Raw genomic sequence first — 22,262 nt, 5'->3', positions numbered from 1 at the left:
CTTCCCAACCCAGGGATTGAACGCACATCTCCCATGTTGGCAAGCAGATTCTTTGCCACTGAGCCACCAGGGAGGTCCATGCAAGTATTAGCGCATCGTATTTGTGTACATACACTCATGTATCTTCTTTCACCTTTGCTTCTACTTCTTCATTTACTTTGCTGGCTTTTTAGGGTGTTGGGTATATTTTTGACATGTACTTGAACACATGAAGATTAGCAAGTTTAGTGGAGTTTCTTTTCTCAGTGATGGAAGGAATTTAACTTAAAAGTTCCTGATTTGGTTGCTTATATCCAGCAGATATGGAGAAGGTCTTTTTCTGACACTTGGCCTTGGCCTGGCTTGGAACCCTTTTCTCAATTCATGAAAGTTAATGAACTACCTGCTGTGTGCGGGGCACTGAATTAGCTTCAGTGATGGGGCACAAGATGAGTGAGAAATGGATCCTGTCCTCATGCAGCTTAAACTCCAAAAGAATAAAGACAATGCAAACTGAGCACGCATGCATGCAAACTGTCCTATGTGGCAAAGTTGGATGATTTTTGTCATGAAGTCTTAAGTTTTAGAAGAACTCAAGAGAAGAAATAATCAATTCTGGAGGAGACCCTCCTGCAGGTGTGTTGGGGTATTTCTGAAGCAGCTGGAGGATGGCTGGGTCTCTGTGGTTACTGGTTAAAAAGAAGGTGGGCCAAAGAGAGAGTCTTGAAAACAGAAGCTAAGATGTAGGGCGCAGAGGTGCACATTTGTCTAGGGAATGAGGAGAATTTTCATTCGGTTGCAGAGCAGACTATTTACAGAGTAATAGTGACAGCTAAAACTAGAGAAATATGATAGACCAGGTCTGAAATGCCAGCCTAAGCAAGATCTGTCTTCTGGTAACTTCAGAGCAGATTTAATTCTGCTTAAATCCTGGGGAGGGGGAATTGAATGGGCTCTACATAAGCGAATGGTGGTGCTGGACAGGGTGTGTGCCTGTGTTTAGGTGACTGCAGAAAAGAGTGTGGAGCCACACACCCTTTTCAAAGGCATTTTAGAGGAGGAATATCTGGGGCAGCCTAAGTAGGATGCTAGCAAACTTTTGAATTTCGCATAGAATTACCCTTGTAAATGTGTCTGTTCCAGGAAGAACAACATACATTTGTGTAAAGTACCACATAATTAACTTAATTCAGACTCGGCATTTGGATCTTGGTGTTCCTTCTATAAACCCCATTTCTAATGCCTTTTTTTCTGTTTTGTTTTGGTTTCTTTATCATTATTAAAGTCACCTTTTACCTTCTTCTACCTTTGAGGTTATAGTCTCATAAATCGAAAAGTCTTCTTAGAGTACTTAGCAGAATATTTAATCAAAATGCTGAAAGCCATATTTCAGCTTGAAATGGTATTAGTGTCACTGGGAATGTGACCCAGATTGTTGGGGGAATGCTATTCAGCCAAATAGGGGTTCATGACACTGTTCTAGACATTTAGAAAGTAATGAGATATATTTAGCATAGAAATAGAAACAAAAACCATACTCAAAAAAAATTCTGTATTCTAGAACATCATGAGAAATAGTTTGTGTGTGCTCTCTCTCTCTCTGTCTCTCTTGATCTCTCTTTCTCTCTTACATATATATATATATATATATATTTTATTATATATTTATTTATACACACCTATGTTGCCCACTCACATATAATGAAGCAATATGGTAAAGTATATTCAGGGAGTTTGAGTTCAGGAGTTGTGGGAGTTTCATTAGTTTGAAGGCTCTGAATTAGTTTGAATCTCAATTAGGATTGTCAAATTTGGTATAATTACATACTGTCATAAATGGCAAAGTCTTTAGTGGTGAGAAATGCTCAGATATTCAGCTATTCTAATAAATATTTTAGTTAGAGTTTCTAAACAGAACCTACTTCTAATGCTGGTTTTCAAATAATTGGTACATCAATGTGATTGTGTCTTTTAATGATCTAGAAGAGACAACTTATTTATTTAGCACATCGCAGTGACCATTATACAAATTACTATTGGAGCTCTCTGGTACTAACCAATTCACATTGCTGGTAGGAAAAAAAAAAAAAAAGATATTTAGATGATGTCACTTTCTTGCTCCAATGCTTTCGATGTCTGCCCATTGTACTTTAAAATCTAAAGTCCTTAACTTGACCTTTAAGACCCTGTATAATCTGGCCCCTGACATCCTCATCTCATGTCACTCTTCATCTTAAACACCACACAGTTATGCACGCATGTCCTATCCATGAATTGGCAAGGAGATGCCAAAGTGGATGACACGTACTTAATTGAAGGAGAGTGTTTTAAGGTTTTAGTAACTGATCTTTGACCTCACATAATTCAAGCATCATATTAGATACTGCATCTCTAGTCCAGAAGCATCCATGGCACATGACAGATGTCCAGCACACCCCTATTCTATCAACCACCAAATGAGAAGATGAGATCTTCTGATGGTGATTCCCAATACTCGAAAGCTAGCAGGACTCTGGACATTTAATAAAAGGCTAGAGTTACCTGCCTGCCCAACACTGAGAAATTGGTGAAGAGAATACTGACCAGTGATGGGAAAAGTTACCATCTGAGCTTCCTAGGTAAATATGAGGGCCTAGAATCAGGGAATCATTCATTGGTAGACCAATAGACATGAATTTAAGTGATTAGATTATAAGATCTGTAAATAAAACACGGGAACAATAATATGACTGCTTAGCTTACCAAGATGCTGAGGCAATGGCTTAATAAATCATCATACCTACCAAGGGTTAACTCTCCAAGAGGACTGACTTGATATTTTCTACCTCCAGTGAGAACAGACTAAAAGCGAGCAGCTTTTCATCGCAACTTGATAGATTTATATCATCCAACAGGCATAATTTCATGACAATGAACTTTATTACCTATTGGAAATTATAGTCAAAGGATGGATGGGTGGGTGAGTGGACAGAAGTACAGAGGATCGGTGAATAGATAGGTGAATGATGATGATAATGACTATTGTTAGTATAAACCTTAGAAACAGAATTAATCCACATGTATTCCAGAGACCTCTCAAAAGAAATTAGACCTAAATTCTGAACTTAGTTCCCTCTTAACCTTTATTTTGTATATGTTCCTCCAATAACTGACCTTCTTTTAAAAAGAAATAACTCCATACTTATGTGTTTTTAACTTTTTAAACCATTTGCATTCCTTTTTAGAAGCAGGCTCCATGGTTTCTCACTAAATAAAGCTAGCTAATAGCTATGATGTATTGAGTTTGCCATGCCATGTAAATCTCTTTCCCTTTGTTCACCTCTCTGCCTCCAAATAGTAAGTTAGAATGAAAACCAAAATAATTCTGTGTAGGACATGTTCCATCTTTCTTTAAAATTCATCCTTTCAAGAATTTAATTCACAGTGCTAAATGCCACATATACTAAAAATTTATAGAGATTTTACCAAAGGACTTGCCCCTTTCTCTCTGGGTGAAATATTAAAAAGAGAGAGAGAGAATATGAAAAGCATTTCTGTTATTGTGCAGTTTACTTGCTTTGGGTTCATTTTCTTGTTGAAAATGGAGTTTTTTGCAAATGAGATTTGGTGAATTACAATTCAATTGAATTTTTCTGTTTATGCCTGAAAACCAGAGTCCTTCTGTGCAGGATCATTAACTTCAGTTCTGTCTACATGTCACTGTCAGGCTGGGGAGGGAATGGAGATGGAAGGGAGAGAAGAATGTCAGTGGATATAGGGAGAAAGAGTGAGAGAGAGAAAGAGGATAAGAGGAAAATCATTTACAGAACAAGGTTCTCATGGAACAGGTCAAATTAATTTCACTAGTGCTTGAAGTATTATTCTCCCTAGCTGGCAAGAAGCAGAAAACAAATTCTATACACTGCTAACCCAAGTAAGAGTAACACTGGCCTACTTTCAATCATGCTGGGATGACCAGCTGATTAGAGTTTGTAATAGATTTGCACACAGTAAAGTCTTCACCAATGATGTAATATTTTCCTGCTTTAGGAGATAGTTGTGTTTCTTACTGTGAGTATTAAACCATCCCCCACTTACCTTTTATGATGTGTGTGTGTTCAGTTGCTCAGTTGTGCCCAACTCTTTGTGACCCCATGGACTGTAACCTGCCAGGCTTCTCTGTCCATGGGATTTTACAGGCGAGAATACTGGAGTGGGTTGCCATTTCCTTCTCCAGGGGAAATTTTATGATAGATGTCAGTAAATTCCATTTCTTAATCTTGGTTTGGTTTTTATAGCTGTAACCAGGAAAACCTTGAGATTTTGAAATTTTGATTATTTTAAGATTTCATGTTATGTTTTTATTTCTAAAGGAATAGAGCAATGGAGATGCTGTAACTGCTGAAGTCAGTCATTTAGTTACTTTTAGTAATCTGTTAGAATAGCTGATTTCTCATTGCTTTGTAAATAATCAAAACTGCAAAATAAAAGCAAGATAAATCTGCATAAAGTAATATACAATATATATTTTAGGTAAGATATAAAGTCTTTACACCCACTGAAACTTTACAAACACCTTTTGTAATAGATGAGAAAACAGACTCAGAGAGTTTGTGTAATTTGCCCCTGGAGGTAGTAAAGATGGGATTTGAACAAAAGTTTTTCAGAATTCAAAGCTCCTACATTTTTTTACAACTATGTATGTTTCCTATGGATCTTGTTACTGTTGTTGTTTAATCCTTAAGTCCTCTCTGACTCTTTTGTGACCCCATGGACTGTAGTCTGCTAGGTTTCTCTGTCCATGGGATTTCCCAAGCAAGAATACTGGAGTGGATTGCCATTTCCTTCTCCAGGGGATCTTCCTGACAGGAATCGAACTTGCCTCTGCTGCATTGCAGATAAATTCTTTACCACTGAGCCACCAGGAAAGCTCACCTTGTTACTATATTTAATGCTTAATAGAAATTGTTCACCTGCTCAAAACTCTTCCCATTTTCACTCAACTCCTTCATTGCAGTGATATTGACATAGCAAATCTAGGTCCTTTTGTGGAAAGCCTGTTTCATGACCATTTTTGTTTCAACATTTTCTTCCATGTTACCATGTCCATGTTCCTTAAAAATCATTATTATTTTTAGCCCTTGAAGTCTTAAATGACTTATGGCCATCTCCATTTTAGTGCACTAACCTGAACTCCCATATATCAAACCTGATCTTCAAGGTGCCATCCACATCAGCCTCTTTTGCAATCCAATTCTAATGGAGTGTGTCATTAACGTGCATATTTCTGAGAATAGACTCAGCTCAGAATGAAAGGGTGCTATTTTATAAAGAGGCTCTGTACTCACTAAGTACAAAGATCACCTGGATTTCCTTTGAGTCACATAAAAATGAAGGTAAAGCATTCAGACTGAAGAGCACATGCCCACCAGTTTTGAATAATTTGGATTAAAACGGTAAATGCGTAGATCAATCAAGAAACATTTGTTAACTGACTGTGCCAAGTACTGCTTGACATTGAACTTCATATTCCCTGGTACTTGCCTTTATTAAGCATCTCCCATACCTTAGGCAGTAGTCTTAATGCTGAAAATCATAAATATCATAAAAAATCATGGGAGGAACTGGCTTTCTTCTTAACTGGTCTTAAATTTTTCTGTCAGAACTTCTTAAAACAAAGAATCTGAATTGGATTATAGTACCTATATTTAAAACTTAGAGGGAAAGCTAATACACAAAGTATTTTAATCTTTCCTGACAGAAATACAGTGGCCATCATAATGAATAGATATTACCAGTGAGAGTTGCTGTCAATATGCGGCATTATGCCCAGGGCAATTAAATTTGCCTGTTTTTTATTACTGAGACCAAATGTTTGGCCTGAGTTCCTGGAGAAAATAAGTAATTCCATTACATGCGATTCACCTTTGAGTAACCCCTCAAGCTGATGAAGACTTAAGCTGAGAATTCATGTTTATCACAGAAATAATTCATTTAGCAAACATTTATTGGGTCTCCTTATGTTCAGTGGGCAGCACACAAAGATGTAAATATGCAAAATACAGTCTTTGTGCTTAACAAATGTCCTGCCTAATTTCCCTAAAAATGTCTTTCAATTTTAAAAAAATTAAGGTTTTTGTGTTTGCTTTTGCTCTTGTTTTTGATAAGAGGGCAAAACAAATTGTGAACTAACAGAAAGATATTCCAAAGACGTGAAGGGCATGGGCTCTGAAGTCAGGCAGAGGGGACTCTGAATGTGGTCTGTCAATTACCACCTGTGTGACCTGGCTCCAGTCACTCCTCATGAACCATGATATGTAATCAATAACATAATAGCTCCTACTTTGTAAGGTTGTGTTAATATAGGGAAGTTCCTGACAGATTTCCTGAAACATCTTAAGTACTTAAAACATTACATCTATTTGGTTTTTATTTATTCAGTGTGTTTTGGGCTAAATTGAGCTTTTCAATGTGCTGTTGTATATGTGCTGTTCACCTAAAAATGTGGTGAAGTCACACCACACTGCTTCCCCGATCTCTGTTCCTTGCCTTAATGCACATGCCTTCAGATAGGTCCACCCCATGCAGTTTAGGGCTCCTCCTCCTCTCCCCTGATACCTCTGTCTTCCCTGTCAGTCTTCCTCCCTGACAGTCTTCCCTGTCCTTCACCATCTCACGGAGCTTGCTCAAACTTATTTCCATTGAGTCAGTGATGCCATCCAGCCATCTCATACTCCATCGCTCCCTTCTCCTTCTGCCTTCAATCTTTCCCAGCTCAGGGTCCTAATGAGTTGACGCTTTGCATCAGGTGGCTAGAGTACTGGCACTTCAGCTTCAGCATCAGTTCCTCCAATGAATATTCAGGGTTGATTTCCTTTAGGATTGACTGGTTTAACCTCCTTGCTGTTCAAGGGACTCTCAAGACTCTTCTCCAGCACCCAGTTTGAAAGCATCAGTTCTTCAGTGCTCAGCCTTCTTTATGGTCCAACTTTCACATCCATACATGACTACTGAAAAAACCAAAGCTTTGACTAGATGGACCTTAGTCAGCAAAGTGACATCTCTGCTTTTTAATACACTGTATAGGTTTGTCATAGCTTTTCTTCCAAGGAGCAAGCATCTTTTAATTTCATGGCCACAGTCACCATCCTCAATGATTTTGAAGCCCAAGATAATAAAGTCTCTCACTGTTTCTGTTTTTTCCCCATCTTTTTATCATGAAGTGATGGGACTAGATGCCATGATCTTAGTTTTCTGAATGTTGGGTTTTAAGCCAACTTTTTCACTCTCCTCTTTCACCTTCATCTAAAGGCTCTTTAGTTCTTCTTCACTTTCCGTCATAAGGGTGGTATCATCTGCATATCTGAGGTTATTGATATTTCTCCCAGCAATCTTGATTCCAGCTTGGGATTCATCCAGCCTGTCATTCTCCATGATGTACTCTGCATATAAGTAAAATAAGCAGGGTGACAATATACAGCCCTGTCAGACACCTTTCCCAATCCTGAACTAGTCTGTTGTTCCATGTCCCACTCTAACTATTGTTTCTTGACTTACATCCAGGTTTCTCAGGAGGCAGGTCAGGCACTCTGGTATTCCCATCTCTTTTTTTTTTTTTTTTTCCCATCTCTTTAAGAATTTTCCACAGTTTGTTGTGATCCACATAGTCAAAAGTTTTAGCATAGCCAATGAAGCAGAAGGAGATATTTTTCTGGAATTCTCTTAGTTTTTCTATGATCCAACTGATGTTGACAATTTGATCTGTGGTTCCTCTGCCTTTTCTAATCTAGCATGTACATCTGGAATTTCTTGGTTCACATATTGTTGAAGACTAACTTGAAGGATTTTGACCATGACCTTGCTAACATGTGAAATGAGCACAGTTGTATGGTAGTTTGAACATTCTTTGGCATTGCCCTTCTTTGGAATTGGAATGAAAACTGACATTTTCCAGTCCTGTGGCAACTTCTGAGTTTTCCAAATTTGCTGGCATATTGAGAACAACATTGAACTGCATCATCTTTTAATATTTTAAATAGCTCAGTTGGCTACATTTGAAAAAAGCTTAGCCTAGTGCCTGGCACATTTGAAGGACCTAGTGAACCAGTGCTGCCTTCCCCTCACTTCTAGGGATCACAGAGAGAAAAACGAAGGTTGTTCCTCCAAACCTCATGTCCTGTGAAGACAAGAATCTTATATTGAAATTAACGCAATTCCTCTCATAGTGTCTGTAAGTTTTGCTGCAAATGACAGCCAGTAAGAAGTAAAATTGAGATATGATCCCAGATCTCCAGATTCCAAAGTAGGCCATGTATTCTGTTCCCTTCTACCATGTCCCCTGCAGTGCTTCTGGGAGGTGTGTCTTCATGCTTCTGAGGCAGATAATGAGATGGCTTGTATTCCTCTATGAACTGTGTTTTACATACCAACCTTAAACAATTGTCACTGCCACCCTCTCCTCCTTCCAGTGTTCCTCTTTCTTCCAAAGCTCCAGGTCACTCTTAGAGCTAACCTTGTGCCCAAGCCTTTTCCTTTGTCCAAGCTCTGCTCAAAAGCACTGTTTGTAGCGGGTGGGAAGCAGAAGGACCAGATATACCCCAGGAACGTGTTCTCCAGAAGTGCCACCTTTTCAACACTTTTAAAAGCAGTATGCTTATATGGGGTGTTTAACACCATAATTAAGAGCTGTTAGTGAAAGCAGTATGTAAGCAAGACTGTGACATGAGTGAAAAAAGAAAGTGTTAGTCACTCAGTCCTGTCTGGACTGTGACCCAGTGGACTGTAACTTACCAGGCTCCTCTGTCCAGATTCTCCAGGCAAGAATACTGGAGTGGGTTGCCATTTTCCCTTCTCCAAGGGATCTTCCTGACCCAGGGGTAGAACCTGGGTCTCCTGCATTGCAGGCAGATTCTTTACCATCTGAGCCACCAGTACATGAGTGAGAAAGGTATTAAAAAGTAGTGCCACATCTTTTCCCTTCCCCCAGCCCCTTTAAGATAGCTGGAAGATAAACCAACTTGCTACCAACATGCTGATGATGGTGACCGTTCTGCCTTTGACCTCTTGTTGTCCTACCAGCTAGCAGTGGAATGGTAAGAATTCAGTACAGGAGAGAAAGGAGGAGGTGCTGGCAGAGCTCTGCGCTTACACTCCTGTGTGGCAGCATCTCTGCTGAAGAGCAGCATCTTCTGTGTTCTGTGTAGTTAGTCCTTGGTTACTGCCTACAGGATGCTTACACCTTGATTTCTCCTATTTGATCTCAGCTCCAGGACTGTTATCTCAATCTGTCCATCTAAAGAACTAATCTTTATTTTTAGGGAAAAGTATTAATATTTCAAGAGTAATTTTTAAAACTAGGAGACATGAGACTAACCAAGCAAAAACTCTGTGGTTTCTTTTGAGTATCAGATTTTGATGTTTTATCTAAGATAAAACAGAGTACTGAGGCCAAATTCTTTTTTGGAAGGTCCTTCTTAAAAATTCTATTTTCTGTGTAACATTTAAAGGCTAAATTTAGAATTTAGTGTTTACTTAATGAATCCCTACAGAACAGTTATACTTGAGAGAAAAGAAAATTGATAAAGGGAATTTTTTTGCTGTACTATTTCTTCTTCACCTGCAGAGCTGTATACTCAAAGTAAGGAAGTTCTAAGGTATCTTTAGATTCTAAGGTATCTAATTTAAAAATATAATTAGTTCAAAGACATTTCAGAGAAGAACATTAGTGAACACAGTCATTTGTGTTGTAAATTTAAAAGACTTTTTAAAGTTATTTTTAAACACTTTTGTACATTTTGGAGCTGTCATAAGAAAAGTATTTTACATGGTCACCCTGTTTGCAAACATTGACCACTCACATAACTGAGACCAAGAATTTCATGATATAGTCTTCATCCTTTCTACAGGCAATGTACACTTAGTTTTCATCTTCTATTTCATTTTTGAATGAAGGTTTCACCCTAACAAATTGATTTCATAAGCTTCCAGTGGTCTGACTTACAGTTTGAAAAGGGGATGAGAAATAGTGCCTCTATGTTATTACAATTGAATGAATTACTTTAAGGAATATTCTATTTGGGAACCACTATGGGACAATGAAAATAAAGACAGACATCTATTACACAGTGGAGGGGCTACCTTCATGGAGCTTACCATCTAGTAGGGGTTAACATAACATTGTGATCTGATGAGAAAAGCTGAAAGGAACATTAAAAATGTGTTCATGATGCTTTTTGTAAACATCTGTTACATGAGAAAGAAGTGCTGGAGGTTTAGTTGTAGTTATCAATTGTCATGGACATACCAGTTTCTTGATAGTGAAGGTCATCATGAAGAAAGATTTGTGACTATCTAGCTCCCAGTATCTTTACTAAATATTGACAACTTTAGCACAAAAATAAATTAAAAGGAAAAAAAAAAAAGATCCCAAACTTTTAAGCCAATCCACCTTGTCTCTTTCTTTTCTTCTTTGCTCCCTCCTATCTTTCTCCCCTTGGTCACAGGACAATCTGGCTTGAATTATTCTGTTTCTTTTTTATTGTGATGAAATAAACATGATAGAATATACCATGTTGGCCATGTTAAAGTGTATTCAGTACATTCTCAGTGTTGAGTAGCTGTCAGCACTATAGATTTCTTGAACTTTCATACCATCCTAGAAGGAAACTCCATACCAACTAGGCAGACACTCCTCTTTTCCCTCTTCCTCACCCCTGGCAACTTCTACTCGGTTTTCTATAACAATGAATTTGCTTGCCCTTGATATTTCACATAAATGGATTCATACACTGGGTGGTTCTTCGTATCTGGCTTCTTTCATTTAGCATAATGTTTTCAAGGTTCATGCATGTTGTAGCATGTGTCAGTACTGCATTCCTTTAAATAATATTACATTGTAAGGGTACACCACATTTCTTTTTAATTCATTTGTTCATGGAGAACTGTTTCATTTTAAGGGGGATTTATTCAGAAAACACTTGTAAGTGATTGGACATGCCTTTAAAGGTTTGGTTACATGTGTATAAGGTGGCACCTAAAGGCTTTCAAAGAAATATGATGCCTATTTATAGAAGCTTGAGTATGATAAAAAGTACTGTATATCCAGAAGCTTAGGAAATAGCACTAGATAGCATATTCAAAAGCAGAGACATTACTTTGCCAACAAAGGTTCGTCTAGTCAAGGCTATGGTTTTTCCTGTGGTCATGTATGGATGTGAGAGTCGGACTGTGAAGAAGGCTGAGCGCCGAAGAATTGATGCTTTTGAACTGTGGTGTTGGAGTAGACTCTTGAGAGTCCCTTGGACTGCAAGGAGGTCCAACCAGTCCATTCTGAAGGAGATCAGCCCTGGGATTTCTTTGGAGGGAATGATGCTAAAGCTGAAACTCCAGTACTTTGGCCACCTCATGTGAAGAGTTGACTCATTGGAAAAGACTCTGATGCTGGGAGGGATTAGGAGCAGGAGGAGAAGGGGAGGACAGGATAAGATGGCTGGATGGCATCACTGACTCGATGGACGTGAGTCTGAGTGAACTCCGGGAGTTGGTGATGGACAGGGAGGCCTGGTGTGCTGCGATTCATGGGGTTGCAAAGAGTCGGACACGACTGAGCGACTGATCTGATCTGATCTGATCTGACCTATGGATTTAGGATTCGTCTACATATAGATGGAAAAGGAAACTATGAATGATCAATGAATGAAACTGTCCCCCCCACCCAAGGAGGGGATGTAAAGAAAATTAGGACACAGTCCAGCAGAACTCTTGGGATCCGTGGGTAAAGAACCTCCATTACCCACCCCTAGAGATGATGATAAATAAAACCTAACTCAGGTAAACCCTCAGGCTCCTCATTTGCAAAGAAAATACCTTCTACTTTTTCACAAGGCTTGTTAGAAATTTAAATGAGTCAATATATGCAAAGCAGCTGGTACCTAACCCGTAGGCTGGACCTCAGTTTTGGTAGCTACAAACATTACTCTATATATTTGTGCTGTTGCTATTGTCCGTTTCTGCATCTTTGCTATTTCATTACCTTGTAACATCATACCCAGGACTACCTATCTTGAAATAAGCTTTCCTACCATCTTAAAAATCCGTCTGTTTTTAAATTTTGCTGTTGTAGTTCCAAGACTTTACTAGCTTCTCCCATAATACCAGAGGAGGCTATAGGAATCTAAATGAGGTGGAGAGATGCTGCAGGCACAGGCCAGACTTCCGTGTGCCTGACCCAGTTCTGCATGCACATGGGAGTGTGTTCTTAGCTCCATAGCTTGGACGAGGACTGTCCTAGCCTCAGATCACCAGAACATTAAAATTCTTCCTCTTTAGAAATCTTTGTTTAGACGTTGGCAAGGGAAAAGTTAGTTACTTCATTTCTCAAAGACACTTGATTTTTTACCTTCCATTTTTGGTAAAGAATAATTGACAAAAATTCATGACCCAGCCTAAAGGATAATTATCCTGTAGAAATTCACTTTAAAACTTTCATGTGGTTTGAGAGTCAGAAGTGAAAAAAATCATTGGATATAGTATTTTTTAAGCTTATTATGTTACCATATGTGGTGTCTTAAGCTTATTACTACTATAAGACCTTTGACTATCCTTGTTCTCTTTTGAAGAATTTCTTTGGATATTTTTTAAAACTTTTTCTTTTGTATTGGGGTATATCCAATTAACAATGTTGTGATAGTTTCAAGTGAACAGGGTAGGGATTCAACCATACATATACATGTGTTCATTCTCCCTCAAACTCCCCTCCTATCCAGGCTGCCACATAACATTCAGCAGAGTTCCATGTGCTGTATAGTAGGTCCTTGTTGGTTATCCATTTTAAATATAGCAGTATGGACATGTATACGCTCTTTAAATATTTTTAAATAAACTCTCAAAAGCCTTGACCACACTTTTCCATTCACTTTTAGTTCATTTGGTATGATTGTTTCTTCCTGCATCTTCTCAAAGAGCTATTAAAATATGAATAACTTTTATATTTCATTTTTTTTTGCCTTTCAGAATTTTCTTTATAGTTTTCTAAACTTTCACATCTTCCATCTTTCAAGGGGTAAAGGTTTTCAGTGTTTTCTCTCATTCAACAGTTTGATTAGTTTTGTTTTTCTGGATTGTCACACCTCTGGTGTATTTCTGTGTATATTCCATATATGAGCATGTATTCTACATATGGGAAATATGACTTTCATTGAAACTAAAACTACAGAATGGCATTGCATTTTGTGAATATGTGCAAATTCTTTCATTCCTTGTTACTGGCTGATTTGTTGTAAACTGAGAGATGGAAATACACACACAAAAAAATGTAACTCATATTCATCTATACAATTAGAAATGATGCTGGCGATGGACTCTGTCTCCTGAAGCCTGAGCCAGAGCAGTTTTCACTGGAAAATGGACAACTCGTGATGTTCATGACCTAGTTCAAATTGGCTATTATCCAAATTTGGTGGTCAAAAACAGGACAGAGTCTATGGAAATCTTCTATTGCCTGTTCTGTTACTAATTTAATACAAGAATTACTGGAATTTGTCTGTATTTTCTCATCTGTTTGGTAGGACATGCTATCTCTTATCTCATGATCCAGTTACAGGAACTAAAGTAATTTGAAAACATAAGACAATAATAGCATTTGTTTTATAATCCTATAAAAACCAATATTGACCAGTGAATATAGCACTCACTGGGACCCCCAAAGCTGAATTAAGAGCATGGAGAAGCCAATGAAGAGACTTAAAGCTCAAGAAAAATTATAGGAAGAAAATGACAATTTTGTCCCTATAAGGACATAAGGCAATTAGAGGTGAGAAGTTTCTCACACTCAAAATTTAAAATGACAGAGGGAAGGTATTCCTAAATGTAATGGGTGGATACTTTAAATGTCAGTAAGTTTTCTATGAACACCTCATGTGGAGAGTAATGGAGAATAGCTTAATGTGGGAGGAGATTTTTTTAAAACAAACATTGACATTTTAAAGACCTAAACCTCTTAAATGGAATGACTGTTCAAATGCAAAATTAGACAAACAGAGGCATTTGGAGATTATATTTGAGTAGTATCTTGAGAGTCAGATAATAAATGACTCAGATCATCCAAGTGGTCTGGGCTGATTCATATGTTTTAGAAGATGACATCAAATCTCTGATTTTGTCAGTGTTTTTCCCTTTGATCCACCTGGAGCATGCGTGCACGCTCAGTCACTTCAGTCACGTTCAACTCTTTGCAACCCCAAGGACTGTAGCCTGCCAGGATACTCTGTCCACGGGGATTCTCCAGGCAAAAATACTGGAGTGGGTTGCCGTGCCCTCCTCCAGGGGATTTTCCCAGCCCAGGGATCGTCTCCTGCACTGCATGTGGATTCTTTACCCACTGAGCCCCCTGGGACGCCCAATCCATCTGGTAGTGGTAGTCGCTCAGTCGTCTCCGACTCTTTGCAACCCCACGGACGGTAGCCTGCCAGGTTCTTCTGTCCATGGGATCCTCCAGGGAAGAATACTGGAGTGGGTAGCCATTTTCTTCTCCAGATCCACCCGGTAGTACCAAACAAATTCTGAACATCAGTGACTTTTCCAGATATAATTTGTGAAGAAAAATTTCCAAACCACCAGTAACAAGTCTAAGGCTTTGAATATATAGGCAATGGTATATCTGAATAAGACTCACTAACATGAGGAACTGGTTTCCCCAGTGGCTCAGTGGTAAAGAATCCACTTGCAATGCAGGAGATGCAGGTTTGAACCCTGGGTCTGGAAGATTCCCTGGAGGAGGAAATGGCAGCCGACTCCTGTATTCTTGCCAGGGAAGTCTTATGGAGAGAGGTGTCTGACCGGCTACAGTCCATGGGATCAAAGAGTTGGACACAACTGAGAACTCACACGACATGAGAAACGCAAGCCACACGTGTAACCACAGGACATGTAGGAGATGGGAATCCCAGACAGAACCTTGATAGGACAAGAATGGAACATACAAGATTGGGCTTGATTTACCTAGGATGGAAGAAAGGAGCCTTCTTATTCCAATAGCACCTGAATGATGCTTCTTAGAAGACATCTTAAATCAACAAATATTATCTGGTTCCTGTGTTTGGTGCAGGGGATATAGAGAGCATATCCTTGGCCTCTGGCCTAGAAAGTCTTACAGTCTATGCGGGAAACTGACATAGGAATTAATAGGTGGAGTAATTTGTTGTATTATACTGTATCATTGTTGGTTAGTTGCTAAGTCAATACATATAAGAGCAAAATTTGAGGGGAGCACAGGACAGTCATTTTCTGGCTACACTAAGATTAGGAGGCCCTCACAGAGGAGGTGGAAGTTGATGGGGCCTTGGAAGCATGTATGGAAGTTCTAAATATCAACAAGATAGGAAAAACATTTCAGCCAGTGGTAAGGAAAAAGAGATGTTGGAGTACAGATGTTGTGGTATGTTCAGAGAATCCAATAAAGCCACCAAATTGAGAAAGTAGAAAAGGATGAATTGGGTATATGAATACAAAGATGTCAGACCAATGTGGCTCTCTCATGTGGTTTACATGATTTCTGTCTTGGAACTATCCTGTTCTCAAGAATACATCTAATCTGGAAATTACTGTTCTAAATCTGTGATTGGGTTTCTTGGCATAGTGCCTATTTGAAGAATGAATAACAATAGTCTAAGAAAAGCTTGCCAACTTTTCTGTACCTGGTCCTGATCTCCTTTCTATTTGTTTATATTCTTTAAAAAAAAATAATTTTGTTACTTATTTAGTTTTGCTTCATTGCTGTGTGGGCTTTTCTCTAGTTGCAGCAAGCCAGGCCTACTCTCCAAATGCAATTTACAGGCTTCTCATTGCAGTGGCTTCTCTTGTTGGGGAGTATGGGCTCTAGGTGAGGGCTTTAGTAGTTGAGATTCCAGGGCTCTAGAGCACAGGCTCAATAGTTGTGGCAAATGGGCTTAGTGGCACCGCAGCATGAAGGATCTTCCCGAATCAGCGATTGAACCCACATCTCCTACATTAGCAGGTGGAGTCTTTACTGCTTGAGCTACCAGGGAAGCCTCACTTTTATATTCTTACATTGCTTATAGTGCTAAGAGCTTACAGTGCCATGTCCTTGATAAACTCTGTTGAAAAATATGATAATGAATCATACACATATGCACACACATGCATACACATGAAGAAACTTTCATGTCTTTTTGAACATTCAGATTTAACTAATGTGCTGCAACTTTAAAAATAGTTCCCTTGAATGTTGCTAGGAACATTCGAAAATAGACTTTCTGACCTTTTGTTGTTTTCCCACAGGATTGAAAAAACGTACAAGGAAGGCCTTTGGAATACGGAAGAAAGAAAAGGACACTGATTCTACGTATGTACTTGAGGAGAACACCACTGCTCAGCATCAGCTGATAGTGCCCATGTGGGAATGTGTATCTGGTTTGGGCTGCTGTATAGAAGAATAATGAGCCCGTTAAACCTCTTATTTGGCTAGAATCCCTGTAAGAAAGTTAGAAAATGGGAAAATCAATAGTTGTTTAGAAACAATTAAAAAGGAAAAGGGTTATCTTGATCTCACACCTTTAGCTTTTCCTTCTATACATGTTTGTCCTGCATAAATGTTATCACAAGATGTGGAGCATTACCTTGTGGCCTTGTCCTCTGATAATTTTTAATTCATGCAAATTGAAGTATCTTTCATATAATAAAACAGCTAACATTTAACATGACTACACTGGTAACTAGTACTTAGTAAATGCTCAGTGAATGGCAGCAGCCACTACTCCTATTACTAGTACAAATTAATATGTGGTAAGTTCCTTTTGAGCAACTAAAAATGGAATTTCCTGGGAAATTCAAGGGTGGAAAAGCTCATATTTAAAGAGATGTTCAATGAAGTTTCAAAGTGGGAGGACCCTTGAGTTTGATCTTCAAGAAGATGAGGACATGCATTTCATGCAAAGGGAGCAACAGCCAAAGCAGAGATGTAGAAAATCCAGGGAGGTCTTCAGGACAAGCCAAACAGGGCAGTCTGTCTGTCTGTCGACTGCTGGTAAATGTGATGCTGGGAGGTGAGGCTGAAAAGATCAGGGCTGGATAGGAAGGGCTTTAAGTGCCAGGCTGAGGTGTCTGGGCTTTCTTCCTTAGACAGTGCGCAACCTTGAAGTCTTGAGGCTTTTAAACCAGAGACTGTAACCGATTGAGGGGTAAAAAGCTATGTTTTGTCCAAATATCAGATGTTAAGTCTCCTGATCTTACCTTTTCTTTGTGCTTTCTCTTTTGGTAAATAGTTATTTCATGGAAACTACATTTGCTCTATCTAGTCTTGCCAATGTTTTTAAATGATTAAATTAGAAAAATTTCTGAGCATTATACAACTTCCGTTATTTCTTAAGAAATTGACATTTTTGAAAAGTTAATCAGAATAGGAGATGGTTCATTCAGCAGAGTCAGGAGACCTGGGCCCTGGCTTCAGCTTTGCCAATAGCTCCACGGCCTTAGAATACACTTTCCTCTAATGGGCCTGCGTTGACGTTAGAGTCTAATTTCCCTGAAAGGCCAGACTCTGTCGCAGTCCGTCTGTCAGCAACATCGTGTCACCTACAATGTGCCACGTGCTATGTGGGATACTATTAGACGTATCTCGGGAGAATGTTGTTAGCAGAAACCAAATCCAGTTTTCTTTGACGATAGTGTCTGTAGCTGACTACACGTAATCTCTGGTGTGTGAAGAAAACTAAAAAGGATAAAAAGTCCCTGAAAAGGGAAAAGAGGTCAGACAACCTCCCCGGGGCAGGCTGAGCTATTTGCCTTTGGCGAAAGCACCGCTGTTCCATCATCACTTCTAAAATCATGAAAATGAGAACGTTACTCCTCACGGCTTTGGGTAGATGGCCGACATCTCTCTGAAGTACTCTAATGAGACATTTGCTTGTAAAATCCCAAGTATCTCTTTCACTTCTTATAATCTGAGTGCCCCAGTTTACTTAGGTGTAGCAAATTAGCTATAAACTGGTTCCATCAGCGGTGATGGTCAAAAGACAAGCCATTTAATGTAAGCCTCTGCCTTTCAGGAACCCCCTGATCTCTGATTGGGTCACATATCATTTTTGCAGAAGGCTGGGGAAATATTCTGGCAATGTGCTATCCCTTCAAATTTAGGTAATGCTTATGATAGTCTGCCATCACTGAACCTTGCTGATTCAAACTGTTTTCAGGGCTGTTGCAACTCCATGAGGGTTGCCAAGCAACCTGCTATGGTAGCTGCCAGCTCCAAATTCAGCTGATTGGGTGCCCTTAGATAGAGTGGGGTTAGAACCAGAGCTTCCTGATTTGATCATCATTACAGTGGCTGATAGAAAGAGGAAAAGAGAGAGCCTGTGCTAAATGGCAGGCTCTGTGCAAGGTATTTTGTAATGCACTGATATCCTTTTTAATCCTCACAGTAATTCAATAAGGTTAGAAGTAATATCTCAATTTTAGAGATGAGAAATCAATGCCAAAATGAATTAATTGCTGAAGGCTTCCCAGAAAATAAGACATGGAGCCAGTTTTCTAGTCCAGAATCAAGTGCCTGTTCTTTTATCACCCAGGAGGGGAAAAAAAAAAACAACAGAATAGACGGATAAAATTATAATCAAGACCAATAGAGGGGTAAAAGAAAAGGGAGTAGTGGCAAGAGGTAACTGTCATTTTTAAAAACAGAGGCAAATGGTGCCTGGTAGATGATCAGTTTTAAAATGCAAGTCAGTAAATATAGTGGGTCTGCTGTATTTATTTAAACACATAAAACTTAATAAAAGGGGGTTAGGAAATAAATTGAGGACATGTCCAATTGTCTGAGGCTACTAAAATCTCTACTCCTCATCCTGGGTCAGCTTATATTGATATAATAACTTTAATCTAGATAACATTTTATGAGTATTTACAATGTTCTAGGCACCATTCCAGGCTCTTCATTTATGTTAACTCACTGAATCCTTTAATAGCCCTGTGAGGTATATACCGTTATCACAGCTATTACGTAACTGAGGAAACTGAAACACAAAGGGCTGAAGCTCTTGTTCAAAGTTATGCAGCTGGGAGATCTGAGCTGACTGAACCCTGCAGTCTGGTGCTACAGCTGGTGCCCTGCATCACCGTGCTTACTACCACCATACTGGGAAGAACCAGCCTCATTTCCATCAATGGATAAGACAAAGGATTCAAACAGACATCATCACTGCTGTGTACAATTACATTTATTCTGATGAAAATGTTTGAAATGCCATCCCTATAGTGGTAATATGCATGAAACCAAGTGGCCTCCCATTTTAGATCCCCTTGCATCTATCACCTGCCCCTAAAGACAGCCCCACGAGGATGAGTGCCGCTGGATCTGTCCTACGCAAAAGTTAACAAACTCTCCTCTCTCCTGATCCCTTTAGCAGAGGCTGAAATCCTAGTAAGAAATGTCTGTTTCTTCAGTATATAAATCTGATAAGGAAAATTGGCTTTGATGAGTGTGAGTCGGTACTTTTCTCTGTGCTTTCTTGCCACCTGGGTTTATTGTGGTCATAATAACCCACTGGATTTACTTGCTTATCTTAAAAGCATATCTTCTTCATCATTTTATCTCCTGAGTTTAGTCTAGTGCCTGGCCCATTGTAAGTCACTCAATATTTGTTCAATGAATTATATATAACTCTTCCTATCCTTCTTTCTTAGATGAAATTTCTTTGAAGCAACTGCTCGGAATTCTCATAGCCAGCAAATGTCCAAACACCCTCAGACTTCTGTCAGCTCTCATGGTCTTTCAAAATCAGGGTCCTCTCTACTTCTAGCCCCTGTATCACTGATTCATTCTTGCATCCACAGGGAAATGACTATGAAAAATGATGCACTCCCATCAAATGTTTTGTAATCCAAGTAGAATGCTCTGCTAATTTTGAAGGGGGTGTTGGCAGGGAAAGGAATCAAACCTTGGAGCTAAGAAGATGTCCCAGCAAATAAAGAACATTTTACTTGATCCCACCTCCTAAGGAACAGTTCCAGCCACACCTGGTGGCTCAGCTGGTAAAGAATCTGCCTGCAATACGGAAGACCTGGGTTCGATGTTCGATCCCTCAGTTGGGAAGATCCCCTGGAGAAGGGAGCAGCTACCCACTCTAGTATTCTGCCCTGGGGAATTCCATGAACTTTATAGTCCATGGGGTCGCAAAGATTGGACATGACTAAGGGACTTTTATTTTCACTCCACCCAAGCACTTACTAAGGTTTCCTTTCAAACAGTGCAGGTCCTCACCTGAGCATGATTCTGGTCTCCATGTTAATAAAATAATATTTAGAATTAATATTAAAACACTAATATTAGAATTAACATTAATTAAAATATTAATATTAGAATTAATATGAGGTTATAAAGTTACAATGACTACCCTTTTACTTCTCCCTTTCTTCTGTTCCTCCTCAATTTTCCAGAGTAACAGTAATACCCTTCCTCTATTGCTATAAAGTCTAATATGGCTGCAAGTGGGCAGTTTTGTGTTTGTTCCTAGGGCAGGGCCATCATGGAAGAGGAAAAAAACCTGTAACAAACATTTTTGAAGACTTAGTATGTGTTGGGAATCATTATAAGTTCTTTATATACTTATCATATTTAAACTGACTTAGAGAGGTTAAGTAATTTGTCCAAGATCAGAGAATTAGTAAATAATAGAGTCGGAACACCTAGATTCATCCTTCTCTAAAGACCTTATTCTTAAACACTGTAGCCTAGCATCACTGTGGATTAAATACCCTGGACTTTAGTCATCAAAGTGAACCATTTAGTAAAATTGCCCTTCATTTCCCGTTCTCATGTAATCAAAGGAGCAGTAAATATAGAAAGATGGAGGAAAATACAGATTCTCAAAGTGACTTGAAAAATACCATAGAAATTCCTTCTTATAAGAGGAAATTCAAGACCACTTATGGGGAGAAGATGAGAGAACAAATCAGTTGGCATTCCTGGTGGTAGTTTTAAATGGCAGCTGATTAAATGGGACAGCTCTTACTGAATTCTCTCAAAAGTGGGCAAGACACTGCGCCAACAACTTGTGCCTTTTGGATTTCAATTTTCAATGAATCTCTCCCTCCCACATACATGTACACACACCCCACACTGAAATATCATTCAACCAATTTGTTTTGAGTAGCTTTCATTATCCAGGTTTATTGGGGTGGGAACTGGCGAGAGGTGGTTAATGACTCTTATTGTTGTACTTGAGTCTGTGTAGCAAGAATGATTCATTTTCCTAATAGCTACTAATTTCTTTTTGTTACAGAGGTTCACCAGATAGAGATGGAATTGTAAGTATTTAAATGACCATTTTTAGTAGGTTTGCATTTCAACCTATGCTAGTTTAAATTTCTTAAAGCCCCGTTTCTTTTTTTTTTCCTGCCGGGGGAAAAAATGAGCTTAAATGACTTTTCAGACCTCTCACTGTTGTAATTTTTTGTAGTAATTGCACGGGACATAAATACAGTCTTGGTCAAGTTAAACTTACTTATTGCATTCACCTAAAACCTTGCCCCAGAGCAGGCAAGGCAACCAGTCATCAATATGATGGGTCAAAAGTCAGACAGTTCCTGCAGGGGCTGCTACCATCAACTGTTATTTCATTTCCAATTTAATGATATAAGAGCTCATTATATGAGAATGCTTTTCTCCAACAGAGGCCACAAAGTCATAATGGAGCTGAGATCCAATAAAATTGAAAGAAGCCTTTCCCTTTTTGCAGTTGAGCTGCAGATACATTTTCTGTATTAAATTCATAAGTAGGGAATGGTCTTGAAACCACTTATGCCTGAATTTACAGCCTGGAGGAAGAAAATGTGTTCACCGGTTTAAGAGTTAACAGGAACTCTGATTCCTCACTGGTCACCAGATTTCTTGCCTTTTTAGAGAAGTCGGTGGTGCATGAGCTTGGGTTTATCCAAGTTGTCCTGATGACAGGCTGCACCAGCTTCTAAAATGACTTCCTTCAAAGCTGAATCAGATGCCTATTCAGAAGGTTCAAAAGAACAGCTGTTATTGAAGGAGGAAAAAAAAGGGGGACTCACATTAGGCTCATTGGGCTGGAGTGGGAACTAAAATAAACCTGATAGATAATTTTTTTTAATCACCCTTTATAATATTAGACCTAAATTGGGGTGTTAATTGCAGCTATGGTAGGAGTTTTTCTCCCACATTTAACTCAAGGTTCTTAGCTTTGGGGTGCCTTTTGCATTCATGTAGTTCTCTCCATGAAATGTTAAGGAAGTAGACTGAAATTTATCAGACATTGGGTAACACT

At 39.0% G+C, this 22,262-nt stretch overlaps 1 protein-coding gene across 17 annotated transcripts in view; it reads left to right on the top strand.

Annotated features, from left to right (window-relative positions):
• Window positions 1-22,262, top strand: part of SGIP1 (SH3GL interacting endocytic adaptor 1) — a 243,390-nt gene that overhangs the window by 87,939 nt on the left and 133,189 nt on the right. For all 17 annotated transcript variants that reach the window (XR_009735408.1, XM_061411687.1, XM_061411698.1 and 14 more), the window contains exons 3-4: window positions 16,255-16,318; window positions 21,252-21,276. Coding sequence is in view for 16 of the 17 variants with exons in the window: in XM_061411687.1 (XP_061267671.1) it covers window positions 16,255-16,318; window positions 21,252-21,276 (89 nt within the window). In the remaining variant the exon portion in view is untranslated. The remainder of the gene's footprint in view (window positions 1-16,254; window positions 16,319-21,251; window positions 21,277-22,262) is intronic.

The sequence above is a fragment of the Bos javanicus genome, chromosome 3 (assembly GCF_032452875.1).
Source record: "Bos javanicus breed banteng chromosome 3, ARS-OSU_banteng_1.0, whole genome shotgun sequence".
NCBI classification, from domain to species: Eukaryota; Metazoa; Chordata; class Mammalia; order Artiodactyla; family Bovidae; genus Bos; species Bos javanicus.
Note: the sequence above shows the minus strand (reverse complement) of the source record. Positions and strands in the feature narration are given on the sequence as shown.